General features: G+C 43.3%; 1 protein-coding gene across 1 annotated transcript; it reads left to right on the forward strand.

Annotated features, from left to right (window-relative positions):
• The first annotated feature begins 506 nt into the window (after window positions 1-506).
• LOC140370163 (gamma-aminobutyric acid receptor subunit rho-1-like) lies at window positions 507-16420 on the forward strand. Its single transcript, XM_072457184.1, has 10 exons — window positions 507-955; window positions 7375-7425; window positions 7498-7604; window positions 10532-10599; window positions 10728-10951; window positions 12026-12108; window positions 12323-12463; window positions 12696-12848; window positions 14172-14368; window positions 15610-16420. The coding sequence occupies exons 1-10, from the start codon at window positions 846-848 to the stop codon at window positions 15907-15909; spliced, it is 1434 nt and encodes a 477-aa protein (XP_072313285.1). The 5' UTR covers window positions 507-845; the 3' UTR covers window positions 15910-16420.

Here is a 16420-nt window from a genome sequence, read left to right on the forward strand (position 1 = left end):
AATCCCCTCACAGGAGTATATTTATGAGAAAATTACAATATTAATGATATCTTCTAATTAATACAGAAATTGACAGTGCACACAGAAAGCTTTATTTATATGCTATAATTAAAATGTATTATTTGTGTTATTGTGGGACATTGTGAGCTACAGGACAGACATTTCTCTTTTTGAAAAAACATATTCTGTACTGTCATATCTTGGGTTTAGGTCAGCATTGGGCCAGGCACACAGTTTATTCCCTTGTTCCGTGTGTTATAATTCACAGAAAAGCACTCCACATACAGCAAACATTAAACCCTGTGTGTGGGAGCGAGGGCCGTGTTGTCAGTTTTGGCAGAATAACTCCTCATTTCCCTCTTGTCACATGTGACAGCCTCAAAGCAGATTCACAGAGCATCCTTTCAGCTTCTCCAACGCGCTGACCTTACAAATGCTGCATCACGGTGAGGATGGGTGAGGACGGCTGCTTCTGGGTGGGTGCAGAGTAGAGTGGAGCACATCACACACAGCAGAAGTACATGTGCACGGGCAGAGCTCAGAGGCAGCCACATCCGCCGCTGCAAGGGATCAAATCTGGACCATCTGACGCTCAAGGATTTATGGCTTTAGTCAAAATTGCTTTTCCCACTGCGCAGATTAAGCACCGTAGGATGTTTTCCACTCAGGCCATGTAGAACAGTGCCAGTGGAGCTGCCAGGCGCCTCTGTACTACTGCTGTTTGTCTCCACTCTTGCAGGCTCACGCGGAGGGGAACAGGGGAATGTGTGAGGACACCGGAGCGCTCTGGATTTTGGAGGGGAGTGATTTTTGACCATTGGGAGAGGCTCGTCCTCCAGAGAACAATGCAGGTGGATGCTGTGCTGGCGCTGCTGTGTGTTTGGTACCTCTCTGGGGCCACAGGGAAGATGACCCAGGTCAGGGGTCACAAACTGGAGTACTATAAGCAAAGCAGGTAATATATAATTTAGTTAGAAAGAGATTTTTATTGCCAAAAACATTAAGTCATATTACATAGTTGACTCATTTTTAAAATGTCAAGGTTATTTTATCTCTAAAATCAAGTGACATTTCAACTGGTTTGTTTGGATTTATTATTGAATGATGCTTAGGCTACAATTCTACAATAAGTTCTTGTTAAAATATCTTAATATACTTTATACTATCAGTGAATGTTTATATGTCTAACTTGTCACTGCCCACATACAGTAGATCCTAAAACCCAGTTGTTCCAAAAGAAGGTTTTATTTCCCCTCTTCATGTTTCCCCCTATTAGGAAGATGAATGGAAGATAATGAATGAATGATAAATCATAATCACGTGTTCAACATTACTTCAACTACAAACACCAAGCTGAACAATAACAATGGATAAAATGATTTGACTAAAGAAGACATGAGCCAAAAACATTCATAAGCAGTAAACAACATTAATAGATGTGATGTTAATATAAAATATAGAAATATCAAACGGCAAAAGTATATTTTTGATATATTTTTACTTTTTCCCATTCAAAAGTTGAAGAATAATTTGTGATAATGATCCAAAATCAAAATTTAGAGTGCAGTCCAGCAGCCAAACTTTATACTGTAGCATTTTCTTCTAATCTAAAAATTAAATCTACGCTGGTTTAATACTGTGTGGCCTTTGGCCCTAGAACAGTCATATCTTGAGTCTAGGTCAGGATCGGGCAGAGCAGGTCAAAGCCGGCGCTGCTTGTATTACACAGTTTAGTCCCATGTTCCGTGTGTCGACCTGTGGGGGGGTGAGGACTACGCACATTTCGTTCAGACGCCAGATTGGAGAGAGAGGGAGACCTAAATCCTCACATCTATTTCTGTTCTACTTCCCCATGTTGTGTTCCGCTGGCCCACAACCGCCACGGGCCAATCAAAAGCCATTTAGACACCGGCAGCGGTCGAAGTCATTTTAGGTCATTATTTAGGCTAATTGCTGCCTTTATGCATCACTGATTTACATAATATAGAAACTAATTGGAAAGGGTTTTACAAGTCAATGCACCAAAGATCTAAGAGTATTTCAGCAAATTTACAAAAAAGCATGGATTAGAAAATAATAATATAAATAATACAATATTTTCAGAACGTCTTTCTATCACTGCATGTGTAGTTGCATATAGTCACATTATACTTCTGCCCAGTTCTAGAAATACTCAACCGCAGGCTTTATTAAACAGGACAGCTTAGCATGAAATGGGGATGAGCGATAAGGGAGGACATACAGTAAATTGTCGGAGCCAGAATTCAAACTCACGACACGGGAAACACTGTATAAATAATTTACAGTTGCTCAAGAGTTGTAAAGAGAGGCCAGAGGCTCTCAAAAACATGAAGGTACCAGTTTAGTATAAAGGTCCAGATATTTGGAATGAAATGGACAGCACGATAAAACAATCTTTATCTCTAACCATATTTCAATAAACTGTAAACAGGAATTGTCACTACATTATATTCCATCGTAAACCCAAAAGAATGTAATATTTTGCACAATGTATTTGTAAATTGTATTAGTTTAATGTATTTTATTTTATTCCTATGTCCGGGGCCCCTTTAACTATGGAGGAGTTCCCTTTTACAAAACTGTCAGAAAAGTATGTGATATGAACTGCTGGTAAATGTTTTGAAAGTAAATAAATACAAATAAGTACAAGACCTGGATACATGAACAACCGCTTATGGTTGTACTGAAAGTAGTATTCAAATCTGGCCATGCTTCCATTGTAGGCTGTTCTATAACCTCCTTTTATTGAACTCCTATTGTAGATAAACTGAGATTAGTTTTATCTTACAACAACTCTAGTGTGACAACTAGTGTGCATGCAAGTATGGATATTGTCCCCTATTATGAGATGTGGTTATAGGAGTTTATGAAGAAGACAAAACTGCCTATTAAGAAGAGCCCTTGATTTGCCTTGAGCACAAGTGCAGAGAGTGTGGGTGAATCTGTGGCGGCGCTGATAAGGTTTTCCTGGCGATGCTAAGTAATGAGGCTGTATCAGCCTTGACTGATTTGCTTTTGAGCATGCCCCGTCCAAACATAATCCCACTGCCCTTTGATACTCAACAAAACATATTACTGCTCATGCCGCAACAGCTGTTATTTATGCAAGGCAAAGGGAGCGTCAGACACATGGGAAACATAAGAGACTGTCTTCTATGTTCACACTGAGCTGCATCATATTGTGCAGGACTAAACCTGCTTTATGTTTGTTTCACCGTTTGTCATGGAGCTACACAAGCGTCACCTCCGGGACTACATGGCCTGCTCAGGCCATGATCATCACCTCCTCTGTCATTGGTCATCACCTCCTCTGTCATTGACCATCACCTCCTCTCTCATTGATCATCACCTCCTCTCTCATTGATCATCACCTCCTCTGTCATTGGTCATCACCTCCTCCGTCATTGATCATCACCTTTTCTCTCATTGATCATCACCTCCTCTCTCATTGATCATCACTTCCTCTGTCATTGATCATCATCTCGTCTGTCATTGATCATCACCTCCTCTGTCATTGGTCATCACCTCCTCTCTCATTGGTCATCACCTCCTCTGTCATTGATCATCACCTCCTCTCTCATTGATCATCACCTCCTCTGTCATTGGTCATCACCTCCTCTGTCATTGATCATCACCTCCTCTCTCATTGATCATCACCTCCTCTGTCATTGGTCATCACCTCCTCTGTCATTGGTCATCACCTTCTCTGCCATTGGTCATCACCTCCTCTGTCATTGGTCATCACCTCCTCTGTCATTGGTAATCACCTCCTCTCTCATTGATCATCACCTCCTCTGTCATTGATCATCACCTTTTCTCTCATTGATCATCACCTCCTCTCTCATTGATCATCACTTCCTCTGTCATTGATCATCATCTCGTCTGTCATTGATCATCACCTCCTCTCACTGACCATCACCTCCTCTCTCATTGATCATCACCTCTTCTCATTGATCATCACCTCCTCTGTCATTGATCATCACCTCCTCTCTCATTGATCATCACCTCCTCTCTCATTGATCATCACCTCCTCTGTCATTGGTCATCACCTCCTCTGTCATTGATCACCTCCTCTCTCATTGATCACCTCCGCTCTCATTGATCATCATCTCCTCTGTCATTGATCATCATCTCCTCTGTCATTGATCATCACCTCCTCTGTCATTGGTCATCATCTCCTCTGTCATTGATCATCACCTCCTCTCTCATTGATCATCACCTCCTCTGTCATTGGTAATCACCTCCTCTCTCATTGATCATCACCTCCTCTCATTGGTCATCACCTCCTCTCTCATTGAGTATCACCTCCTCTGTCAATGATCTGTCATTGATCATCACCTCTCTCATTGATCTTCACCTCCTCTCATTGATCATCACCTCCTTTGTCATTGGTCATCACCTCCTCTTATTTGTCATCACCTCCTCCTGTCACCCATCATAACCCTAACCCTTTATTTATTTATTTTTTTACAAATGGCGTTTTGGCCGCGGTTATTGTATTACTTGGTTTACGGATCCGCCGCACTTAGATGATTGATTTATACAATATAAATAAAATTAATTATTATACTTTTTTTTTTATAAAGTCCCGCCGACAACGCAAAATAGCATTAAATGAAATATAAAAAAGCGGTATTTAGTCGAAAGATAAGAGCGCATGAAGCGTGATGGAGCAGCTCCGTCCCTGCGCAGTCCCGGCGAGAGAGCGCGCGCGCCCGTTTCCTCCGCCTTTATATCGCAAATACACATTTTAAACCCGTTTACCACATTTTCTCCAGCGCGTTTTGCCGTGACTAAGGCTGTACACCTAGAAGTGTGAGTTCTGAGTGTAAAACACGCTAAATCTACTGTTACACGCTCCTGCGCGGCACGTCTCCCCCCCTCTCCTCCCGTGGTCCGTTTTGGGCAAACCCAGAAGAAAAAATCTTTTGAAATTGAAATAATATTTATATTTATATTTCGCCCGCCTGTTCAATATATTTCATTTAAAAATCCATAAACCAAGTAATAGAATAGCTACGGCCTTATCGTGCAATCAAGAAACACAATATATTTTTTAGATTTTAGTAACTGTATTCAGAATACCACGTGAATGAGTAAGAGTACCAGGCGACACATTTTCCAAATTCGTTTTCTAAATACTTCTTTTCATGGCATCTATTTACTTCCATTGCCAACATTTGTCCATGAAAGAACCATGTCAGTCCAGCTCCAGTTTTGGGCATTTTCACATCAAAACAAAGGGCCTTTGATTGAAGAATGCACAAATAAACTTATCCTTAAACGTATCAAGGTTACAGTGTGAATAGAAGCTAAATATCTAGCAGGCACAAATCTCCAGGTTGACCTTTACAAAATGCATCCTATTATCTCTAATATGTGGAGAGAGAAAGAGAGAGAGAGGGTGAGAGAGAGAGAGAGAGAGAGAGAGTAAGAGAGGGAGAGAGAGAGAGGGAGAGAGAGAGTAAGAGAGGGGGAGAGAGAGAGAGTAAGAGAGGGAGAGAGAGAGAGAGTAAGAGAGGGAGAGAGAGAGTAAGAGAGCGGGAGAGAGAGAGAGAGAGAGTAAGAGGGAGAGAGAGAGAGAGAGAGAGAGAGAGGGAGAGAGAGAGAGAGAGGGAGTAAGAAAGGGGGAGAGAGAGAGAGAGAGAGTAAGAGAGGGGGAGAGAGGGAGAGAGAGAGAGTAAGAGAGGGGGAGAGAGTAAGAGAGGGGGAGAGAGAGAGAGTAAGAGAGGGGGAGAGAGTAAGAGAGAGAGAGAGAGAGAGAGGGAGTAAGAGAAAAAGCCTGAGTGAGGGAAAGTGCAGGAGAGAGAGAAAGAGAGAAAGGATTGGAGTGACATTTCTGCCAAGAGGATTAGGAATCAGATGCTGTAGAGATCCAGATGACCCAGTGGCCATCAGCACCCAGCAGCACGAGCAGCACCCAGCAGCACGAGCAGCACCCAGCAGCACGAGCAGCACCCTTCAGCCCTCACCCTCTGCCTTCTTGCCTCTGTGCTCTCTCACTCATATTTCATAAATGCATGTCAGGGATTTGTTCTATCAACCACAGCATGCTGTACTCTATTAATCCATTTTCGGATTTTGGGAATTCATCTCTTTTCCTGCATGTGGCCTAAATAAGCAGCTGAGATATCCGTATGCGTCAGCTCTTTTCTAAAATATGTTTTTTTTTTTTTAACTGGCACTAATTGTGACTGCAACAAGCTCTTTTCTTCGTGCATTCTGTGTGTCACACACACACACACACACACACACACAGTGGTCATCAGCAGCATGTGTGGAGTTTCCCACATGGGTCAGTGATGTCACTACGACAACAATCAAAACATAGATGTTTTACGTTGTTTCCCACAATGTATTTAATAGGCAGTGAATTGGTCTGAATCATTCATCTCCATCCACTTATCCGGGGGTCACGGGGGCAGCGGGGACTCCCAGACTTCCCTCACCCCAGACACTACCTCCAGCTCCTGGAGGAGCGTTCCCAGGCCAGCCGGGACATAGTTCCCCCGGCGTGTCCAGTGAGGCGTCCAGGAGGCATCCGGAACAGATGCCTGAGCCACCTCTGCTGGCTCCTTTCCACGTGGAGGAGTAGCAGCTCTACTCTGAGCTCCTCCTGTGTGACTGAACTCCTCACCCTATCTCTAAGAGAGCGCCCTGCCACCCGGTGGAGGAAACTCATTTTGACCCCTTGTATCCACGATCTTGTCCTTTCGGTCATTAGCCAAAGCTTATGACCATAGGTGAGGGAAAGAACGTAGATTGGTAAATTGAGAGCTTTACCTTTCGATTCACCCGTGAACAAGCTTCTTAAACTCCTCCTCTTGTGGCAAGGACTCCCCACCCACCTGAAGAGGGCAAGCCACCTTTTTCCGGTCGAGAACCATGGCCTCTGATTTAGAGGTGCTGATTCTCATCCCAGCCGCTTCACACTTGGCTGAAGACCGTCCTAGTGCAGGTCTGGGTTTGATGGAGCCATCAGGACATCAATGTCTGCAAACAGCAGAGATGAGATCCTGTGGTCCCCAAACCAGACACCCTCTGACCGCTGACCTCTGACCCCATGAAATTCTGCTCATAAAAACAACTGGTGACAAAGTGCAGCCCTGGCGAGTCCAACACGCTCTGGGAACAGGTCTGACTTACTGCCGGCGATGTGAACACAGCTCCTGCTCCGGTCATACAGGGACTGGACGGCCCGAGAAAAGGGCCCGGACCCCATACTCCCAGAGCACCCCCCCAAAGGACACCCCAAGGGCTCCAGGCTGGGGCCCCAGTAACACCACTAGCGCTCTCTTTCTCAAATCAGTCTACATATTTTAAAACCTTTTTGTCACTTTTGTTCATTTCAAGGTCACGCAGAGAAGCTCGTATGGATGAAGGTGGAGGCCACAAAACCGGAGGGTCAGTATTTCATTTGACTTTAATTTAATTTGTTCTGATATTTTGCTTTAAGCGTACTACATATGCTTTCAGTCCTATCCACAAACGCAGTCCGGACATGACCAAATCCCCCATGACTAAATCCGAGCAGCTCCTGAGAATAGACGACCACGACTTCACCATGAGACCAGCGTTTGGAGGTAAACCGCACGTGTGAAGTGTGTGTAACGCGCACGATGCTCAGAATATGTGATTATAGGTCATGCAGTCCAGCCAGGGGGATAAGACGTCACTGGCTGCTCCCTAAGACTAAGCTCCCGGTCCTAATGAGATGCCCATGCAGCTGTTCCGGACACACTTGTTATATTCTCTTTCTTTCTGTGTTAATGCATGCCATTTGTCTCCCTGTATATGAAAAGGATTTGATGTCCTTTTTTTTTACTATGGGATTATGTCCAGATGAAGGCAGGCTTACTATTTAGAGAAAAAAATAACAACAAAATGGAACGATACAAAGATATTTTTCATCCATTTTTCCATTTGCTTATAAACCTTATAAACAGCTATAGTCGATATGAGCGTGCTGCTGTTTGCTTTAGCGTGCAAGAGAAACAACACGATTTTTTGTCAGAGTCAGACAGTTTTTTGTGTGTGTGTGTTTTTTAATCACACCACAATCTGTTGTTGGAATGACCCGAGCGACCCCGGGGCTGAATCCATTTTCACAAGGTCTCATTTGGACATTTAGTCTGTGTTTCATCCACAGCGAATCATTACCGCGACCTGATTGCAGAGGTGGAAAGTAACTGCATAAACTCATGTTGCCGTCATTGAGTAGATTTTGTACTTTTTTGAGCAGTTTTTAAAAATCCATTTGTTGAGTATAAACAATAATTCTAGCTGTGTAATTGTAATTTGTAGGATTTTTAGGGGAACAGTTCAAGTCCCAAAAGGCCCAGACCAGGATCTCATGCACAGACGCACATAACGACACCGCATCGCTTGCTCTGATTGGCCGGACCTCAGAGAATACTTTGATTGCGGTTTAAAACAACTTAATTCTGCTTTAAACTGTTTAGTAAATCATGTTTTGTATTTAAAAACAAATCTAATATGCTACTGCCTGTGTTAAAAAGCAACTAGTACTTTAGGGGTGGGTGATTTTTGTTGTTGATATGTGAATCCAACAGAAATGTGTCTTTAAACATATTAGATGAGGTTTAATTCTGAGAAAATTGCGAAATGTGTTAAGAAATATCACAAAAGTTCAGAAATATTGCCATATACCCGTTACTTTTTTCAATTTTAGTTTTTATCAGCTCTTTTCGTAGCATTTTGACTATAAACAATATTCTTCACATACAAATGTTGCATATCTTCAGAACAACATTCACGATATTATCAGAATTTCAATATATTCCCCAGTCTATTTTAGGGTTGTCAAAAGTACTGAAAACAAATTGAACTAAACATTAATTTTAAGTTAAAACAAAACAAAAAACTGGACAAATGTTTAATTTTCCTGAACTTTCTTGTTTTGGATTGATTTTGAGTAAAAACCACAATGTTTAATAATTAAGAAAGTTTTATTATTTTGTGTTGAAAATGTCAGTCTGTTGTTTGAAACCTTGTACTACAAACGAGCCTTTTTAATCGTCATTGTGGCAATGAAATAAGAATCAAGTATCAAAATTGAGCTGAAATGTTTGCATCGTGACAGACAGTTAAACCCTCGTACAGTTAGAATATGCATCCCAAACTGAAAGGCCCCGTACTTGTCTTGTATTATAAGACATTTAATGCCGTACTGTGGAATACTGCAGGCAAATCTGATACTACTCCATACTAAAACTCATATCGTAACTAGATACTCATTTGAGCAAATACCACAAGATTTTGAGCTTTAGCAGATCCAGACTGTGATCAGTTGCTGTGTGTCATTCTCTCTCATCCCCATTTCATGCTAAAATTGTCATGTCTAAATAGAAAATATCAGTCTATTGTTTACACCATGAACCTAATAAGAAGAATATAGTATATCCATCCATCCATCTCCTGCCGCTTTATCCGGGGCCGGGTCGCGGGGGCAGCAGTCTGAGCAGGGACTCCCAGACTTCCTCCTCCCCAGACACTTCCTCTAACTCCTCCGGGGGGATCCCGAGGCGTTCCCAGGCCAGCCGAGAGACATAGTCTCTCCAGCGTGTCCTGGGTCTTCTCCGGGGCCTCTTCCCGGTGGGACATGCCTGAAACACCTCCCGAGGGAGGCGCCCAGGAGGCATCCGGAGCAGATGCCCGAGCCACCTCAGCTGGCTCCTCTCGACGTGGAGGAGCAGCGGCTCTACTCCAAGCTCCCCCCGTGTGGCCGAGCTCCTCACCTTATCTCTAAGGGAGCGCCCAGCCACACGGCGGAGGAAACTCATTTCGACCGCTTGTATCTTGTTCTTTCGGTCACTACCCAAAGCTCATGACCATAGGTGAGGGTAGGAACGTAGACCGACCGGTAAATCGAGAGCTTTGTCTTTCGGCTCAGCTCCCTCTTTTCCACATTCCATGTCCCCAGAGTTAGTCTCTGTGTCTGGAGATCTGGTCGTCGAGGCCCCTGCCGTCGACTGCCGCCCAGATCTCTCTGCACCGGCCCCTTATGGATCCTCCTGCGGGTGGTGGGCCCACGGGAGGGCGGCCCCACATCGCTCTTTCGGGCTGTGCCCGGCCGGGCCCCGTGGGGTAAGATCCGGCCACCAGGCGCTCGCCATGGAGCACACATCCCAGGCCTGGCTCCAGGATGGGGCCCCGGTGACGCCGATCCGGGCGACGTAAACTGCCTTGTTCTTGTAGTCATCATAAGAGGCTTCTGAACCGGGAGCTATGTTGTCGGGGGCTTCATGCCCCTGGTAGGGTCTCCCAAGGCAAACAGGTCCTAGGTGACGGGTCAGACAAAGATCGATTCAGAGTATAGTATATTCACTGCATTATGTAACAGAATAAAGAGAAGCAACTGGGTAAAAAAAAATCATCTTTTTGTGCGACCAAACTCAAGACGGACACACTTTGTTAGTTGCAATAGTCATTTTGTTTAAGTTGTACGTAACATGTAGATTTTTTTAACTACTGATGTGGACTTTTTCAGGTCCTCCTATTCCTGTTGGAGTAGATGTTCAGGTTGAAAGCCTGGACACGATCTCAGAGGTGGATATGGTAAGAATTGTCTCCTCTACTTGCCGTTCTTCTTCATGTAAACCTCTTCTGTAGTGCATTAGATAGAATATATGGCACTTAAGAAGCCTACAATGCTAACAGTTGAAGCTGGATCTCACTCCCTCCAGGACTTCACCATGACCCTGTATCTGCGTCACTACTGGAAGGACGAGCGCTTGTCGTTCCCCAGCACCAACAACCAGAGCATGACGTTCGACTCGCGGCTGGCGAAGAAGATCTGGGTGCCGGACATGTTCTTCGTGCACTCCAAGCGCTCCTTCATCCACGACACCACCACGGACAACGTGATGCTGCGCGTTTACCCCGACGGGAACGTGCTCTACAGCCTCAGGTCTGGCTCTTTGCTCTCTCATCATTCGTCTGTTTGTGCGGTTACATTTCCTGGAGGGAGAGATGGAGTTGTTTGGCAAATTTGATTGGGAATTTGGGAACATTTTGCACAACTTAATCAGATAATTTAATAACTTGTCAACCAGATTGTTTTTTTTTTATAGTCAGGTTTCTAATAAATTATTCTAATGATTATTCTTTTGATTAATCGATTAGTTGTTTGAGAAAGGCCTGTGAATATAAGATTTTTTACTAAAACTTTTACCCAAACTTTTTTCCTTCATTAAAAGCACTTTCCTTTGTCCTTTTGGGTTTAGTTCTTGATTTCATAACCCTCTTTAATCATTTTCTTTAATCAATTATACTAGTAATTAATGTATTGATGTTTGGTTAAAAAAAAGCCCCTGAATATGAGACATTAACAAAACTTAACCCAGAAACTTTAATTCTAGCTTAGTCATAAAGCAGTATGTTTTGGACTCTGTGTATAGTCCACATAACAATTATTTGATTACTAAATAAGTTGACTTCTTAATAACAGATTAGTTGTGATCGATTAACTTGTTTCAGTCCTTGTGAAGTTATAAACGAATAATACTAGGGTTAATTGACAATGATAGATTTCACCACATATTAATTTGATTTAAACTATATTAAAAGCACAGTTAAACAGCAGGTGTAAATGCGGTGTCTGGTTTGTGTCGAGATCGTGGACTGCGGCCGCGACGATCCAGAAAAGGCTTTGAAGAATCAGATAAAGGCGAGCGTTAAACAGGAGCTCTATCTCTCTGAAGCATCAGCTCACTGCAGGGAATGCAAATCATCCCCCAGCCGGTTCCAGCCAGAGTGCCCCACTTACTTTGGGAATTTTGGATTCTGAATCGTTAGTTTGAGACATGCAAATGAGCTTGAAGTTGAAATGATTGCCGTTTCGTATCTTCATGGTGCGTTTCAATTTGCCTGGGTGACATTTGATGCACAGACAATGATACAATTCAAAAGGGTTGAGGTGTTTGGTTTGTTGTTCCGTTTGTTTTGCTCAATCCAATTCCCATTTTTCTTTTCCCGCTTGCAGAGTCACAGTTACAGCAATGTGCAACATGGACCTGAGCCGCTTTCCCCTGGACACACAAACGTGCTCACTGGAGATCGAGAGCTGTGAGTGACATTCTTTTAACACTTCATTCATGGGTTTCAGCTTCCCTTAATACGCAACATTTTGAGCACTTTTTTGCCGTTCCGAAATTATATAATAGTTTGTTTTAAATTGTCAATCGTCCTAGTTTCTCATCATTTGAAACCCATGGATAGACGACCCCAGAGAAACAAAATACAATGACAACAATACGGTGATTGTTGTGTTGGTTTGCAGATGCGTACACAGACGATGACCTTATGCTGTACTGGAAAAAAGGAAACGAGTCTCTGAACACGGATGACAGAATATCTCTGTCCCAGTTCCTCATTCAGAAGTTCCACACCACCACCAAGCTGGCTTTTTACAGCAGCACAGGTATGGAGCTGTAACTCTGAGCAGTCTTTGTTTTTGAATGATGCTTTCTAAGTCACGATAGCATCCACTTCATCCCAAAATGAATTGTGTTGTGCCAAGCGTCTGCAGGCTGCTCACACGCCGCACAGACAGGACGGTCCTGCAGCGTTCTCCTGTCTCTCACAGGCAGGATGTATCAGGAGCTTGAGTGTTTTCAGTGTTTTCAGTGTGTAACAGCGATCTGTGTCTCCAGGCTGGTACAACCGCCTCTACATCCACTTCACGCTGCGCCGGCACATCTTCTTCTTCCTGCTGCAGACCTACTTCCCGGCCACGCTCATGGTCATGCTGTCCTGGGTGTCCTTCTGGATCGACCGGAGGGCTGTGCCTGCCAGGGTTCCTCTTGGTAACACATGGAGTTTTACTATACGCACGTCATTTGGACTGTGCCTGTTTTAACTCTTCACTTTTATACAGTTATGAGGGACTAAATTCATGCTATTACATTTTTAAAAACTAACTATGGCATAGTATAGTATAGTGTTTTATTTGTACAGGGACAGTTCACATAGCACAAATGCTAATTTACTGTAAATCTCTGACATGTTATTGTCATCTCACCGGCCTCCTGCTGGTGCCCAGAGTCACGACTAAACATGAGCCAGCCTCCTGCTGGTGCCCAGAGTCAGGACTAAACATGGACCGGCCTCCTGCTGGTGCCAGAGTCAGGACTAAACATGGACCGGCCTCCTGCTGGTGCCAGAGTCAGGACTAAACATGGACCGGCCTCCTGCTGGTGCCCAGAGTCAGGACTAAACATGGACCGGCCTCCTGCTGGTGCCAGAGTCAGGACTAAACATGGACCGGCCTCCTGCTGGTGCCAGAGTCAGGACTAAACATGGACCGGCCTCCTGCTGGTGCCAGAGTCAGGACTAAACATGGACCGGCCTCCTGCTGGTGCCAGAGTCAGGACTAAACATGGACCGGCCTCCTGCTGGTGCCCAGAGTTAGGACTAAACATGGACCGGCCTCCTGCTGGTGCCAGAGTCAGGACTAAACATGGACCGGCCTCCTGCTGGTGCCAGAGTCAGGACTAAACATGGACCGGCCTCCTGCTGGTGCCAGAGTCAGGACTAAACATGGACCGGCCTCCTGCTGATGCCAGAGTCAGGACTAAACATGGACCGGCCTCCTGCTGGTGACAATGTTCAAATCAAGGCTCAAAACAGTTCAGTTTAGCTGTGTATATGATTGAAAGTATTTCATTTTCAATTTTCTCTTTTAATGTACATTTTATAATCATTATCTGTTTGTATTTAAAAAAAAAAATCCTGTAATGTAAAACACTTTGAATTACTATAAAAATTGTACTCTACAAAGAAACTTGCCTTGCCCGATATTATACAATATTAAACAGAACAACAGCTTTGTATAACGCATCAACATCAACAGTCCAACATCGGATTGTTCCCTGCTTCTATTTATACAGACAAAAGGACTATTTTCAACAACATTTTAATGTTTTTATGGCTCCTGACGTCAACGCTTTCAGACACAACAAAGATAAAATAAAAAAAGAGATAAACAAATAGGCATGCCAAGTTTATTTATGCAGAGATAACGCACAAAGTAATTCAAAATGTGGACTAATGACGCTTTAGATGACTTACAGTTGTATTTACACCATGATCCGTTGCTCAGACCACACTGTATATGGTCATCCCACCAGGCATAACCACAGTGCTGACCATGTCCACCATCATCACCGGTGTGAACGCCTCCATGCCGCGCGTGTCCTACATCAAAGCCGTGGACATCTACCTGTGGGTCAGCTTCGTCTTCGTGTTTCTGTCGGTCATAGAGTATGCGGCGGTCAACTACCTCTCCACTGTGCAGGAGAGGAAAGAGAGGAAGCTGCGCGAGAGGGTGAGACCACTTCAAAATGTGTGTTAGCTGCTCCTATTACGTACCAGACATGTTCTAGTTAAAGCTTTGTCGATTTTGAAGGAGAAAATAAATGGAAATTGGTTACCGTTTATTCTCAAAAGACACACATTTCAAAAACATGTTCTGTAAGAAGTTCTCGGGGAATCATTTTGAGACTGCAGCTTGTCTTCCTGTGCCAAATGCTGTGGCAATGGAGCCAAATTTCACTTGAAGCCTCAGGGAGATGTCAGAATAAAACCAGCTTTAAATGTTTCCTCTCTGATGATAAGAAATGTTATGTGAATGTGATGCATCTGGGTTTAGCTCAACAAGATAAAGGTTTAGGGTTTGGTCTTCCTCTTGAAAGCAAATGTGTGCCATACATCCAAATAACGTAACATAAGATATTTTGTACTTTTTATTTCTTCATATAGAGTCAATTTAATTCATACTTTTTTCCTTGTTAAGAATTGGTTCTTGTTTAGAACTAGTATTGCAGTTGTGTAGTTCTGTTTAGCCTTAGTTCAGACCTGACAGCGAGACACGGCAGGTGAATTGGAAAGAATCTTTGTAATGTTTTCATATAAATTTTAGGCATTTTCTGTGTAAAAATAGCCAAAAAAATGCACATATTTAGGACACATGAAAGAGAAAATTTGATAGAGCCAGGTTTTAATGTATTGCTTCATTTTGTTTATAGTATTTGGTATCTTAGTTAGTATTTGAGTAAACTTGATTTGACTGAAATTGGTGTAAAAAATAAATTTGCTTCTCATTTTTTGCTGTTAAAACTTTATTAAATCCTTCTTGGAATTAGATACCAACAAATCCTTTGGTTCGATATGTCAGAATTTAGTGGTACAAGATTGTAATTATGGATTATATCAAATGAGTTTAAAAAAGTCTGGCGCACCCGCTTTTATGTTTTTGTACATTTTGTCTATTCCACAAAAGACTATGTTGTAAAAGCAGCACTTTGATCAAATTGAGTCCGCTGCATGCTGTCTGCATCTATTAATACTGTTTTTTATGTCTCGCCAAGCAGGAAGTAGAGCTTTGATTGGCTGTGTTCGGGTTTCACTAAAGGGGTTGTGAGAGCTCGGGGCGAGTTATACACATTTAAAAACCTTCTACTGGTTTGATGGTGTGAAAACTGCCTCAGCTTAAAGTGCTGCTTTAGTTTGAGGCTTATACGTTTACATACTGACATGGTGCTGACCCTGACTCTGCCCTCCTTGCAGTTGCCATGCACATGCGGTATCGGCAACCCGGACGAGATCATGATCGACCCCCGGATCACGGGCTACGGCTCCATGGACCCTAAAACCACCGGGCATTATGGGATGCCTGAAAACGGCGGGCGGCAGGAGCGCATGTTGGCCCAGGTGGCTCTGAGCGACCCGCAGCTCACCGGCCAGGTCAAAGCCAGGAGCTACGTGAACATTTGGATCGACACGCACGCCATAGACAAGTACTCCAGAGTGCTGTTCCCCGGAGCGTACATTCTCTTTAACATCATCTACTGGTCCATCTACTCCTAACCACCAGTGGGCTTGTACTGCGCGCTGACCATGGGGCTGTCGTTGCACAATTTGCTGACAGATGGGATCTTTGCCTTCATGACCCAGCCTCTTAAAACTGACGGACTCCTCTGAGCTGTTGAGAAGCATTTTTAATTGCTGATGGATTATTCCTCACTGTGCTGAATGGAGCTCGGTGGAATCTGGATCATAACTCAAAGACTGAGCATCGTGCATGTGTGATTACTGTGATATTATTACTCTAATATTTTGGCAGATTATATTATTATTATTTATAACAAAAGCTTTTCTACTTTGTGTAGTCAAAATGAACAATATGGTTGCTAGTCTTGTCTTTTTCTGCTTACAGACTGCTTTATACAATTTTGGGCCCAAAAAAAAAGATTTTCTTTTCATAGACATTTTATTGACAATATGCATTTGTTGAAAGTGTGCTGTATGATAAAAGTATACATGTTTTGTATATGGATTCACACACTGTCCTTTTTAGAAATACATTGTCATATGGGTA

The sequence above is a fragment of the Eucyclogobius newberryi genome, unplaced genomic scaffold (genome assembly GCF_026437365.1).
Source record: "Eucyclogobius newberryi isolate DKJ021-1_F unplaced genomic scaffold, fEucNew1.0.hap1 SCAF_21, whole genome shotgun sequence".
Taxonomy (NCBI): Eukaryota; Metazoa; Chordata; class Actinopteri; order Gobiiformes; family Gobiidae; genus Eucyclogobius; species Eucyclogobius newberryi.